Source organism: Glossina fuscipes, unplaced genomic scaffold, assembly GCF_014805625.2.
Source record: "Glossina fuscipes isolate IAEA_lab_2018 unplaced genomic scaffold, Yale_Gfus_2 0, whole genome shotgun sequence".
NCBI lineage: Eukaryota > Metazoa > Arthropoda > Insecta > Diptera > Glossinidae > Glossina > Glossina fuscipes.
The window spans coordinates 18,092,383-18,106,658 of record NW_023998414.1 but is presented as its reverse complement, the minus strand read 5'-3'; the positions used below and the strand labels follow the sequence as shown (position 1 = coordinate 18,106,658).

The window sequence follows — 14,276 nt, the reverse complement described above, 5'->3', positions numbered from 1 at the left end:
TAATTAATTGCAAGCAACTCTGTGCACATTCTTATTCTTTTTGTTTACTTTTGGTGTAAAGGAAATAGCCGATAACGGTTTTCTATCTAATTCGCAAGCGCTGCTGGAACATTAACAAAATGAATTTTTGTGAATCTGCTAATTAGATCAAATTAAAGCAAAAATAATCAAAAATTTATATTAATACTATAAAATATTATTTGTGAATTGTGATTTTGTTACTTCACTAACAAAGTAAAATGTAAAACATCTAACAAAGGCAGCATTGAATTAAAAACGGTGAGAATTTTATAATAATATAAATATAGAAAGACAATATAAACAATTTAGTTCGGCACGAAGAGTTGTGGTTTAATAATAACAGTATTGATAATTGGAAGTTCTTAAAGAAAATAAATCATTAAAGGTAATTCAAGTCAGACAATTTCCGGCAAATCATAACCAAGGTAGGCATCGTTGTCGACGCAGTACTTGATAAACATGCGCCAATGAGGATCCAAAAGGATTAGATCGGGGTTGCCGTATATATATAGAAGGTAACGAGGTCGAGTTATCGCTGCGTTAACCCGTTTCTCGTTTTCGATGAAACCTAATGCATGGCGCAAATCGTTAGGTATAACCTCCTTGCTTGATCTGCATTGTTGAGATCAATATTATGTCGCGTTCCTAAAAAAAACCAAGCGAAAGAAACATTAGTATTAATTCAAACTTTAGTGTAAATTCATGAAAGTTATACTTGTCCTTGGAATTCTTCCGCAGTACCGATTCAATAACCGGGATTATTAGTGAACAAACTTAGAAACTCTTTTTGCTAGGCATAAAGAGGGAAAGAATATAAGAATTAAGATTGACGATCATGTATATATTGAAACACATTTTAAATTTAAAAAGATGTACAGAATTTCAGAAATGAATTCAAAAATTCTAGAAATCTTAATCTTTGATGAAGTAGAAGAGTTGAGGATCAAAGCGCATCTAAAACACGTTAATAGTAATAAAGTTTTTGAACGCAGCGCTTAGATATACCATATCTCATATGAAACGAACCATTCAAATGCAATAAAATTAGAAAGAGTCTTATCATTTCAAACATTTTTAAAAATGCTGTGTGGAAATTGTAGGAGTGTGAAATCGTAATGCAATGCTGTATATGTTTTTGTAGACAAATTTCGACAAGTCTCATTAGGAATTAAGTAGGTAGACGTTACGCTTCTTGTTCGACCATTCACGACATCTCTAAAAATTTTAAAAAAATATTTATAAACCAATCGTTTTCAATTCAGACATCAGTATATTATTTGCTCCATATCGAAGGAATAGTATAGCAGATAGATTATTATTAGAAAAATTATAAGAAACTTTATTTACTGATTACGCCCCGGCGTTACAGCACCTGATTCTAATTAAACGGACTGATTATAAATTTTTGGGCATCATTTCTCTTCGGTTTACTCATTCTTATGTGAAAATGTTACGATTTCTTTAGGAATCTGGCAACGCTATTTTCCCAAATGAAAAATCGTAAAGCAAATGAAAAAGAGGAAAAAGAAGTAATGCAAAAGTAAATCCCTTCGGAAAAAGAATTAAAACTTATCTTTTGTATATTCTTTATAAAAAAGAAATTGTATGTAATGAAAATTTTCAAAGTGCACGCTATAAACAATTAAACGCAGAAAGTTTTAAAATGTGATGTGTTGCCCGTTACTATAAATATTAAAAGAAAAATTAATGAAAAATAAAATTTCAACTTAAGTGGAAAACTTTTTGTAAGGAAATCAATAAATGTTGAACAATGAAGTTGCAGTTAAGAGAAGTGTAATAACTCTACAAATAACAAATTATAAATATAAATAATACTAATGGATTAATTTGCGAGACCTCGGAGCGTTTTTCATGTTAGTCTAAGCTCTAATTCGTTTTCATATTTTACTTTAAAAATTGTAAATTTTTTGCTTGATTTGTTTGCCTGCCGTCATTCTCTTCGTCCGTTCCCTCTCCTTGACGATCCGCTAACAATATAAATTGAATTTCACGTACTTCATTTGCGGCGTACACACTCATTGAAATTGAACCTGTTTACAGTGATGCACATACTGCAATCTAAACTCAATATTTCGCAACAGCTTTATACATCATCTAAGATTAATGTTTTTAACTTTTTAAATGCACAATTGCAAATAGAATAACTTAAGATGTAAATTTGTCCATATCGAAGGAAATTCTGCTATTGCACTATTTGAATATTTTAATTAAATCCGAAATATATTGAGAATACGGCAACACTACCAAGCAAAACAAAAGAAAAAAAATATAACCGCACAAAAAGCTATAACTACTCGGTAATATCATAACACATATGCATAATACAATATAAAAAAATCAAAACACACAAATCGCAATTGAAAAGAGAATAGAGAAATATGAGTTGCCTGATAAATAAAAGCGAGGGAAAAGAGAGATGAAGAATATGAAAAGCAAACAAAAACACTACAAAACAGAATTACCTGTAAAACAAATAAAAGCAAAGACATGGTGAAATATGAAAAAAGTAATCATAACCTAAACGAATAGTATCTATCGGATATACCTTATAAAAAATTTTAATATCAATGCGATATACATATTATTAAAATTTGCTTAAGGTAAATAATTGTTTAGCATTTATGCGCATATATTATTTGAATTATTGTAAATTTGTTTAATTGTAAAATTCTGCATTTAGTACAAAAGTAATGCAACCCTGTTTTGGTGCTATGCCAATTTGTTGTTTATAAGCCAGCGCGAACATTCACATACACAAACAAACATCCGCGGAGACAAAAGAAAACAGAAAAAATTCCATATTCAAAGAAAATTTCTTCCTTTATTGACGTTTTCCATGAAAATTCAATGAATATGTAATAAAAAGTGTGCGGCCGAAAGAAAATTACGAGAAAAAACGAAGAGGGTTTAAAATGAAAACCGTGTAATTCTTTTCCTTTATTTTTCATTAATTGAAAAATATCTGCGTAGTATAAATATTTTTATTTAATTTCTCTCAATTTTTGTAATTAAACCAAACTGCAACATTTTTAAAGTTTGCAAAAGGAGAGAAGTTGTATTTAAGGAAAACAGAACAAATTTGCAAACTGTTAATGAAATGATGTGAAACTCTAGAAATGTGAAAATTTATTAGTTGAAAAATGTGGATAACCAATAAAAATAGATTCAAAAAGAAAACCACCAAAAATTGGAGAAAATTTCGAAAAATATCTCAAGTGATAATTCGCATAGAATAATAAGCGTAATAATAATAAGTAATAAAGTAAATATAAATAAAAAAATATAAAAGTGACTGATTTTAAATTCTGCGTGTAAGAAATTAAGAGTTTCTTTATGAACATGGACACTAACAATGTTACAGACAGTGTTGGAGCTGATAGAGTTGGTGAATTATCATCCCGCAGTCTTCCCTCCCTGTTTGGTCTGTGTAATAGCCCAGTTAGCACAATGGCAGGTAAAGATTTAGATGGACTAATTGCTTTGAACGATAGTGCGTTGTCGCAGCAAATTGAGTTTATATTGCAAGATGCTACTATGGAGCAAGAGGATGAAACGCAAGAGTTAATGCAACAGAATCTACGACAGCATAACGAAGTACGAATAGCAAAAGAAACGGTGAGTGTTGATTATGATAGTAATTCTCAAGCAACCAGTATGTCACCGACGACAGCAATAAAACTTGAAACCCCACCGACTTCAACTACTCCTATAACGAGCGCTTCCGAATTAAGTCAAACCGGGCTAGAAGCTGAATTTACACACATCGATTCTCCACAAAGCCAACAACAACAACACCAACATCATAATCATCATCTGCTAAATGGTCGTCGTATAATTGTGCGATCTTCAGATATGAATGAACTGACAGCTATGAATATAAGTGCAGCGCAACAATTAATTCATCAAGCAGAGGTGGAGGACCCGGAACTGAACGATGAAAATCTACAAGATATCGAAGAAGAAGCTAAGGCAGCTGAAGCGGATGAAGAGCCCGTTCAATTACATAGCGCTCAAATAAAGTTAGAGGATTCAGAAATGGTTGATGAGGTGCTAGCGGAGGGCAACGCTATGGATTACATTAAAGGAAGGGCCATTAATAACCAAACAGCTACTGCTCAACTGGTATTTCCAGCTGGCTCAATAGTGAGCACTGGTGGTACAACAAGTACACGCTCCATAACTGTGCCCGTATCTGAGGCTTTGGCTCAGTTGCAAAGGCGACCTGTTTATATAAGTAATGCAATAGGTAATATGCAGGGTACTTTGGTGCGTATGCCGGCGGTAATAAGCCGCAATGGCTCTATGGCGGTGCTTAATGTTGTCCAACAAGGGGGAAGTGGCGTTGCTGGGACAACTACGCAACTTATATTACAAGCTACTCCTGTGGCAGCAAATGGTACCTCCACCGTTGCGACTGCACCTATGATGGTGGCCGCTTCCTCGCAGACAAATAAACTGACGGCTACTGGCATATCACCAAGCTCCTCTCCGACTTCTAATGCATCGCCAATGATGGTGACAAGTACTCCGACGAATACCAAAAACATCATAAATGGTTCACCAAGTTTTAATAGAATTGTAGCAAACACCGCCACAACACTGGCGGTAGCAGCACAAAGTAATGCGAATCCTTCGATGAGCGCTGCCATATCACAACACATACCACCAAACAATAGTACTAATAACTTAATGACGAATGGACAACACCTTGACACTCATCCGATAGCTTCGACGTCGGCAGCTGCCTTAGCTAATCTCAATGCTTTGCATAGTAATAATACTTCTACATCGGCAGCATCTTACAGTAATATTTCGTCAGTGACGTCGTCGACGACTTCTTCCTCTACTTCAAGTGCATCAGTAAACACAGCAACAACGTCTTCACAGCCAATCTCGTCAGGAAATGCTGCGGGAGCTACTGTTTATCAATGCGTAGATTGTGTGGAGAAATTCGATTCCAAGGATTTATTTGATATACATCGTTCCGGGCACGCTAACAATATGAAATGCGCCATTTGTAATATGGTTTTGAAATCGTTGAAAAACTATGAAAAGCATTGTCTACGTTGTAAACCATACGAATGTCAAATATGCGGACGTGTAGTACGCTTTCGTCCCAATTTTATTAAGCACATGCGCGTCCATACTGGTCAGCAGTCGGAACGGCACAAGTATAAATGTGAAGTATGTCACAAGGAATTCATGAGCTTTGAATATTTCAAAGTACATAAAAAGATACACAATGAAAATGTCAATCTGACCTGCGAAATATGTGGTAAAGTGTTCAGTGCTCTTGCATCATTGAGAGGCCACTCTAAGCTGCATTCAGGCGTCAAATTGCATAAGTAAATATTTAATTTAGTTAATTAAAAATACGTATAGCAACTCAACTTTTTTCCATTTATTACTTACAGATGCGACGTGTGCGGTAAAGGTTTTGGTCAACGTTACAATCTAAAAATTCATGCTCGCACTCATACCGGTGATTTTCCATTTGAATGTAAGATTTGCAAAAAGAAACTACACACTCAGTCATCACTGCAAAATCATATGCAAGTGCATCAGCGTGATAATCCCACACAGCAGTCGGTGTCATCGTCATCAACCACAGCTACAACTATACGCTATCAGACTTCAAATGCTAATAATAGTACAGATACAAGTACAAGTTCCGGCGGTACGAGTGCCCAAAATTCGCCAACATCATCCACCGTGCACAAAGTTGAACATCACTCAACTTCGAAGCTACGCAGTCACAGTGGACGCACTGTTTTACAAAATCCACAATCATTAATGGAGCTTGATATAAAGCATGATGGCCATGGTGGCGGTAATATTGAGGACGGACGCGACAATAATAATCGGGATGATGACGATGATGATGACAATTCCACCATGAGTGATGGTCATAGTTTGGCTCAGCAATTTCTAACGACACCGAATGTCGGAAGAAATGTTGTTGATGATTCCCTTTCGGAATCGTCAAGTAACTCATCGAATGAGCAACAGAAGCTGCAACAAGAGCAACCACATTTAATGTTGGGCACACCGACGCGTACTATAGTTATCAATAATTACATGCAAACAGATCAAGATGGTCACCAGCAACAACAACAACATCAGCAAAATCATGCTCAAGTTATACGTCAAAATAGTAGCAATAGCAGTAACAGTGCATTGCAGCAGCAACTGATGCGTAAGACTCCGATAATACATTCGACCAATGGTGTGTCGTCCTGCACCACTTTATCATCTTCGGTAGTGCAGCATATTGGTGAGTAAGCAAGTTGTATCGAAGTTGACCCTTCGCACTATGATAGATTCGAGAAAAATATCGTAAACATGAGGCCCAAGTTGCTGTTGTTCACGTTATTGGACGCACAACTTAAGACACTAAACTTTCTTCCACCATTTTTTTCGATATTAATTTATTTCAATCTGTTTTTTTATTATTATTATCATTATTATTATTGTTATTATTATTATTATTAGGCACTCCACCTTCACCAAAAATTGCGGTGGCCTCGAGTTCCTCAACCGTTTTAGTTAATAAATTGGGCTCTGTACCCCTATCATTGGCTTCAGCCGCAGCATTTGGATCCTCAACAATTATACGTAGTACTCACAACTCGCAACAACAACAACAACAACAACAACAGCCCATAAACCTTAATAACAGCAATAACAGTAATAACCAGAACCAAACCCAGAACCACCAACGTTCGTATCAACGAAATAACCACCGAAACCACCACCGACGTCGCCATCTAGCCGATTTAGATGACGATGATGATGACGATGACCACATAAACGAGCATAGAGTAAATTTACATCGTTCCCATAAAGGGCGCAACTTCGATGATGACGATGATGTCGTAGTCGATGAAAAAACCTCCCCGTCCTTGGCACTGACGGCCATCAAAGTTGAACCGAATTTATATTCATCCGGTGATAATTCAAATGAAATGCTTATCAAAGAAGAAGCCATATTCGATGATTCACCAACACCCAACTCACCACAATCACCGCCCAGTTCACGGTATCGTATGTCTAATTTTGAACACGATTTAGAGCATCACGTCGATTTAAGTCATTCATTACCAACGTATGGTTATCTTTTGGATCATCACTCTATACCGGACGGTATACCCTCACAATTGTACGCCGATGATGATGATTTCAAATTAGATCATAGCTCATTGACAGGTTTAAATAATAGTACTTCATCGATAACAACCGATGGAGATTACATTAAGAAGGAATGGTCATACGGTACCGATTCAGCATACACTATGAATGGTAAATTTGACGAGGATAGTGATGTTTTATGTGATGCTGCAAATTTCATGTATAACTGATTGGAGGATATACCTCCATCACCGGTTTTGGTGGATGGTTGATATGAATTAATAGAGGTTTAGAATCGGATAACAATTCAAAAAGTAAATCCAAGTAAACAACATTAAATGAAGCAAATTTATTATTCTTATTATTTAGCTGAAATATGCTCCTAACAAATGCCAACATTAGCAAGTATTCTTATATATATTAAAAAAAAAAACAGAAAAAAAAAAAAACAAAACAAGTGTGTGTATGTGTATATGTTTAGAACGAAATCAGTTTTCAACGTAACGGGAAGCGGTTTTATTTTTTTCCGTTGGCAACTAAACTTCAAGTTTGAGTTTACATTTGACAAAGAGTATAAAAAGCATAATTTAAAAGGAAAAAAAAAAAAAAGGAAAAAAGAAAAAAAACTACTCCTCGCATAAAACAAAATAAACAAAAATATTTATACAGACTAGCTACAAAGTCCATCAGAGTAAGGATCAAACGGATTTGAGACTTCAAGGTTAGTCGATATGTTTAATTTTTAATTTAAACAATAAATTTCATTATTATTTTAATTATTTTTATTATTACTATTATTGTCTTTTTAAGTTTTTCTAAGTATATAATTAGGTGCATTTTTGGACGTATGTTCTAAATATTACATATACCTACCTATATTTAATTAAAAAATTTCTTATTGCCTTTCAAAATCTAATTTTTTTTTATTTATATACTAATTATATATATATATATATATATATATATATATATATACCTATATATATATTTTTTTTTGTCTTCACTAATATATAGATATATACATATATATTTAGGTGTATATAGATGTATCGATGGGAAGTAAGGATTTTGTAATTAAATATTAAAAAAAGAAAAAACGCTTAATTTCCTTAATAATGGCCGCTTTAACATGCTGCATACTTCATAGCTTTTTACTGAAAAACGTTTTAACTAACACTATTTCTTTTGTTGAGTTCTGAAAGAGAATCTTTACTCCTAAACTTGTTAATTTTTTATATCATGTCGAACACGGTTTCTAAAATTAAATATAAACGAAAACAACTAAAATTAAATGTAAAAAAAAAAATGAAGACTACATATTTCCCCCTCGACCAATGCTTCCTATAAGCTGCAAGGAGTCCACAAAGTATACCCACCCTTGATTCGCCTAAAGATTATTCTATTATTTAAGTTGATTTCATGGATACTTCCTTTTGCCGTATGCTCTCGGTTAACTGCAATTGAAATTCTTGTTCTTGTTGAAAAAAAAGCTGAGATGGAGAGGCGAAACGTGGCTTAAATCAATTCTTAACTGTTCACTAAACGTTAACATTAAGATCACATCAATATTTGATTCGATTCTATTTGATATTTGTGTGATTCGAAATATCTTATTACATAATAATTTTTTATTCTCTTTTGCGCAGACAATCAATTCGAAAATTTATAGGTTCGAAAACGAATTCTAAGAATTAGAATCGTCTTAAAGCTAACTAATGCATTGGTCGTGGGCTCAAATCTCACATGCGATCGCGTTTTCAATAGTCTTAGCTGCTAGTGCTTTAAGATTTTAGTCTTAAAATTTATTCTCTCTCTGGCTAAATTAATAATAATTTGCTTAAACGCTTGCTTGGAGATACTGCACACTTTTATTATATCAATCGATCCAGAATCACTTGAGTTTATCATGACTATGGTAATTTTGTTCACCTATCCATCGATCGTAACTTTCTCGCGTTCAGCATGAAAGACAGATCGGGCCAATTTCATGACCGACACACTCACCCTCCCCCATACAAAACCCTGTTTGAATGAAAGTAATTTTTAAAAGCCCCCGAAAAAAATCGATAAAAAAAACTATTTCAATACACTAAACGAAACCACCTTTTCAATTTATATACGTTCTAGCAAAAAGTAGGCGGAAATTGATCTAGGATAGTGAGTTTTTCGAACTCTCTCTAATAAAAGTTTCCTTATGGAAAGTCAACCTTCTATAACAGATGCCCTAAAATTTATGAAAGATTCGAATTAAATAGAAAAAGGGTTTATTTCTGGGTTGAATTGTAATTTCTTTTATTGAATCGTAACCTGCGTAACGTGCAAAGGGCTATGCATGGAATGGTACATCGGGCAAATGGCCTTCACACCTGCTAGACCATATGCATTCTTTTATCGAAGTTTTCCTTTGTCGTTTGGCAGAAATGTGACTGAATTCCGTTGACGACGCACGGGTGGGTGTGGGCTTGTTGGCATAGTCTTCTAGCTTCAAATAACTCCATAAAGAGAAGTTCAGTGACGTCAATTACACTCTTCACAGCTGACGAAGTTAAACCGATATTCCAAATTTGGCTCTAAGCATAGTATGTATGGGTTTTCTTCTAATAGTTATCTCATGCCGAGTTCGGGTCTTTTGGGATCTAGAAAGTCCGATCGAGGACTTTTAATAATTTCTTCAACATTTTTCAATCAAATTCTGGTACCATGGATGTGAGGAGCCCCCTCAAAGCACTTCGTCTAGCTTCGGCCTGACAGCGGGAACGGTCCATAGCGGGAGTTTCGTGGTGGCTACGGTTAGCCCACGATTGCGGGAAGAGCCAAAGCTCTTCCGCAGCCAAGTGTAGTGTGCAGTTGTATCGCAACCGAGTGCCTTGCACACAGAAAGGTAGAGGTAGAGGAATAGTATCTCGCTCTCACCAGAGACAGAACATTCTTTCGGCAGCAGGTTTGGCTCGCAATCGATTTTGAGGGTTATGCCCAAATTGTTGTCATGTTATTGATTTTTTTAATTTTTTTTATAATAATATCTAGGTCTTGTTGTCTCTTTGTCAATATTAGGACATATTTTTTAAAAGGGAACAATTCTAAGAACGGAAGGAGTCGTTAAAATACTCATGACATTTAAAAGAACTGTGATCGTGAACAAATCAATTTATCTTCAAATGCGTTTGTGTTATTAAAGAAAGATCCAACAGAAAGAACAAATCAATATATCTTCAAATGTGTTTGTGTTATTAAAGAAAGATCCTATGACTAATCGATATATCTATATATCAATATATCTACAACTATATATATATATATATATATATAGATAATATTTTGTAATATATTATTATTATTATTATTACAATTATTGCATTTTTTTTTCTTTACTGACACGCAAAAGTATGTTTATTTTCTTCCGTTGTGCAAGTATGTATGTCTGGTATCTATTAATGAATATATATTTTCAGAATTTATCTCATTAATAGATATTAATGAAAATATATTTTCAGAATTTATGTTAAGTGTTGTTGCCCGATGAATGCATGATTAGTTGAGTGTTTTTTTTTTTCTAATAATTTGATATTAAATTTTATTTATATTTTCTTTTATTGAAGAACTTTTTGTACTGTTGCTAAACAACAAATTTGTTGGTACTTTGCCAAATTTTTTTTTTTTTTTTTTTTGTTGACCTACTTACTGAGCTTTATAAAATTTACCAATTATAAAAATTTTTTGTATTTTTTTTTTTTTTTTTTTTTTTTTTTTTTAATTATAGTTTAACAGAAGTTTACTAGCATCTAGGTTTCGCGAATCTTGCTGATCTCAAGCACTTAGAAAACTTTTCTACTCACATATATATTTCCTATATCGTTTTTGTGATTCCAGCAGACAAAGGCAGATCAAGGCAGAGATGAATCCTAAGTATATACACTTTCTGCGATAAGCATTCTTGGAATTATGAAGCCAATATTCTATCCTCCAGAGGCCGGTATAAAACAAGTTTTGAAATATTTTTCTCGTTTTTAACAATGTAATAAGAAGACGCCTAGTTTTGAGCGTATAACATGAGAATTTTATTGTCTATTTTATAGAAGAGTAAGTTAGATTTTTTTTCCTTTTTTTAAAATTTCTTTTATTTACTTTTTTTATTATGTTAAATTTTTTACTTTATTTTTTCGAAGTTTTTTTAAGTCGAGAATAATCGAGAATAAGAAAGCAAACTTTATCGCCATAAAGTTAAAAAAGCAATAAGAAAATAATAATAATAAATAAATCAATAATAATAATAATAATAATAATAATAAAAATAATAATAACAATAAAGAAACTGTGGACCAATTGCACTCAATTTAGACATCAAATCTTCAGTAACTTTTCATATCTAGCCTGGCAATGTTAATTAGAATTTTTACTTTGATTAAGTTTTCTCTATCTCAGTACAAAAAGTTTTTCTTCTTTATATATAATAAGGTAACCGAGTTGTTTATAAGAAGTGATTTTAATTAATTTTAAAAATCATCGCCGGGAAAGCTTTACTATTTTTGAAAAACATGCTCTCAATACCCGATAATGAATGGTATCGTAAATCATTTTATGTCTAAGAAGCTTTTGCATATAATGTGATCTTTAAATGAAATCAAAAGCAAAACCAATTTTACATAATTTTCTTAAAAAAAAAAAAAATAAAAGAAATATCTCATGTCTTTCTCATCATCGGGAATTGTGGTCGAAAAGAGATTAAGAGCAGCAATATTTTTAGTCTACCTTGCAGTATGAAGTTCCCTTTCGGCTCAAGGTCTTCTCTTACTAAGCAAGAAATAGTGGGTTAATCGAGCGGGTACAACTTTTAAATATTTTTACAATTAATTTTTGCTTGAAATTGTTGTAAACAAAAGAGTAAATCTTCCCGGTGAATATATCGTTCAATCCAAAAAATCATATATATATTGGAAATTTTTTTACATGAAACCGCAAAGGGTCCACCCAATACCATGCAAAAAGTAAAGGAATGTTTTTAGTAGAAATAATGCGACATTTGGCTGTTTTTTTTAATGGAAATCACTCTCTTTTTTTTCGTTTTTAAGACTTGAGATGCAACAGTCGCTGCCTTATTGGAGGGTAGCTGCGTGGAAGTTATGTGCAACACGAAGACCTTCTTAAACCGGCAGAATTGGCATTGCGTTTTTTTACAAACAAGCTTAAAACTTTATAACAAAAAAATCCCTGAAAAGTTGCGGGAGGATTATAATAATTATTAATCTTGTTTCGATTTTTGTAAGACACCGTCGCAAAGTTTCATTGGCGTTATTAGTCAACCGTTGGAAATTTAAGACATTTCACCAAATTTAAAATAAACGTTAGGGTCGTCGGACAAACGATACTCGTAATCATTGAAAAACATGAACAGACTGAAGATTGGGAAACAATGACACGTTTATCACTAAACGGCGAAAAATAACGAACGCATCTATGGGTTTCAATTGAGTGTTTGCCTGAGGTCGAAGTTGCAGGCAAAGTCGATGACATTTTATTTGATTACGGATATATCCCTCTAGCCGCCATACTTGTAATTTGGGCATGACTTGTGCCACTATGAAATTTTTTGAAGGGCGAAGGGCCGCTTCTGGTTATCAATTGATGGAACAAATACCGTTCCGGTCGCTCCATAGGACCACCGTAATAGAAGAAGTGTAGAAGTAGGCCTCAATCAGGGCCTAGTTTACGGGACTCGATATCATCGGGTATGTACTCAATTCCTCTCATTCATTGGAGATATAGACAACGGGGCATTAATAATAGCATTAGTAGTATATCAATAACAATATAAATTCAAATAAACGACAAAGAGAAGAAGAAAAAAGCAAATAAATAAGCTTAACAATAATTCAAATAAATGATTTCCAATATATATGTAGATTAAGCTACCACGACTGAGCACTTCTTGGCACAATTTACTATAGATATTCCTTAGTATATCAATCATCTCATCGCAAATAATCATATGGTTTTGCCAACGCATTTTGCCAACGCATTTTCCCTTTGAATGCGGTACTCGACAGCGTTATTGTTCTCGAGAAATTTTCCGCTCAATAATGGCAAAAGTGCATACTTTGTCGACTGTCGGCAAGCACGCTACTCAATACACCGACACGAAATGAAGAAATTACGATCGAGTTTATTCGACACGGAGTTCCGTAATTTGACGGTAGATCTTGCAGCCTATTGGCTGCCTGTAATTACTTTCTATATACCTTGCCCAGTACAAGTGACTCTATAGGTAGATGTTGATATGAATATGTTCGTTAAAATAGGATTTGTCATAAGTGAAGAAGAAGCGGGTCTCTTAACGAACTTTATTTTCTCCAATAATTCCAATTTTTCGTCGACAGTGATTGTGCGATTCACTTTTATATAAGAAAGCACATTGTAGTGACATTTGTATTCCTTTATCTTGGATCAATTCAATATCTATCGGCGCTGGCGCAGATAACTCATCAATTACAGAAAATATCTGCAAATATAATCATACCTTATGTACTTTCTGTATTTGTCATGCTAGCTTAACTGAATATGGAATTTTTGTTTAATCCGCGAAGCAATCAAATAAAAAAAATGGCATGATATATATATATCTATATATATATATATATATATATATATTTATATATATATATATGCATGCACGAGAAGGATCTTAGAGATCTATGGGATGGTAGATTTATACAATCTGGCTGAATCTCTTTTATCCAGTTTACTTATTATCTACACACTACAAGGTTACCTATTGAAGTGTCATGTATTATTTTCTTAATTTTTTTTAGTCATTTTTGTGTCAGATCACAGACTTAATGCTTTTCGTAAGTCCAACGATTTCATTCTTTTTTTTTCTTTTTTCTTTCTTAATTTTTTTTTTTGTTTTGTAAGATTCGTTTTCTCATATAAATCATGTAAAGTTTGAAAGTGCAATCAAATTCCTCCCATAAAAAACCGTTTATTTATCTCAAATGTTATGCGAAATCAACTCGTCTTAAAAAAAGAAAGGAAAAAAAATTAACTTAAAAAAAAATAGAAATTAAAGGTAAAAAGAAAAAATCAATTAGTAGTAGTTTTTTTTTTTTTTT

At 33.4% G+C, this 14,276-nt stretch overlaps 1 protein-coding gene and 1 long non-coding RNA gene across 3 annotated transcripts; one reads left to right on the top strand and one right to left on the bottom strand.

The window, feature by feature from the left end:
• Nucleotides 1-353: 353 nt before the first annotated feature.
• LOC119644688 lies at nucleotides 354-2,642 on the bottom strand. Its single transcript, XR_005248556.1, has 3 exons — nucleotides 2,038-2,642; nucleotides 737-804; nucleotides 354-666 (listed from the first exon to the last, which is right to left on the bottom strand). It is a non-coding gene; the product is annotated as an uncharacterized LOC119644688 (long non-coding RNA).
• A 197-nt stretch (nucleotides 2,643-2,839) lies between these two features.
• On the top strand, nucleotides 2,840-14,248 carry LOC119644687. Of its 2 annotated transcripts, XR_005248555.1 has the most exons (4): nucleotides 2,840-5,387; nucleotides 5,457-6,316; nucleotides 6,535-7,891; nucleotides 11,041-14,248. XR_005248555.1 is itself a non-coding variant. In XM_038044378.1 (3 exons), exons 1-3 carry the CDS (start codon nucleotides 3,376-3,378, stop codon nucleotides 7,398-7,400), a joined length of 3,738 nt encoding a protein of 1,245 aa, XP_037900306.1. In that variant the 5' UTR covers nucleotides 2,840-3,375; the 3' UTR covers nucleotides 7,401-8,109. The 2 variants fall into 2 exon arrangements, 1 of the variants encoding a protein (XP_037900306.1); XM_038044378.1 differs by lacking the exon at nucleotides 11,041-14,248 and having other exon boundaries at nucleotides 6,535-8,109.
• The last annotated feature ends 28 nt before the right edge of the window (nucleotides 14,249-14,276 follow it).

Bases quoted from the DNA above. Each gene is read 5' to 3' on its own strand.
- LOC119644687 (XM_038044378.1), top strand. From the start codon at position 3,376: ATGAACATGGACACTAACAATGTTACAGACAGTGTTGGAGCTGATAGA. The intron at 5,388-5,456 runs GTAAATATTTAA...TATTACTTACAG, and splicing joins TCAGGCGTCAAATTGCATAA to ATGCGACGTGTGCGGTAAAG. The intron at 6,317-6,534 runs GTGAGTAAGCAA...TATTATTATTAG, and splicing joins TTCGGTAGTGCAGCATATTG to GCACTCCACCTTCACCAAAA.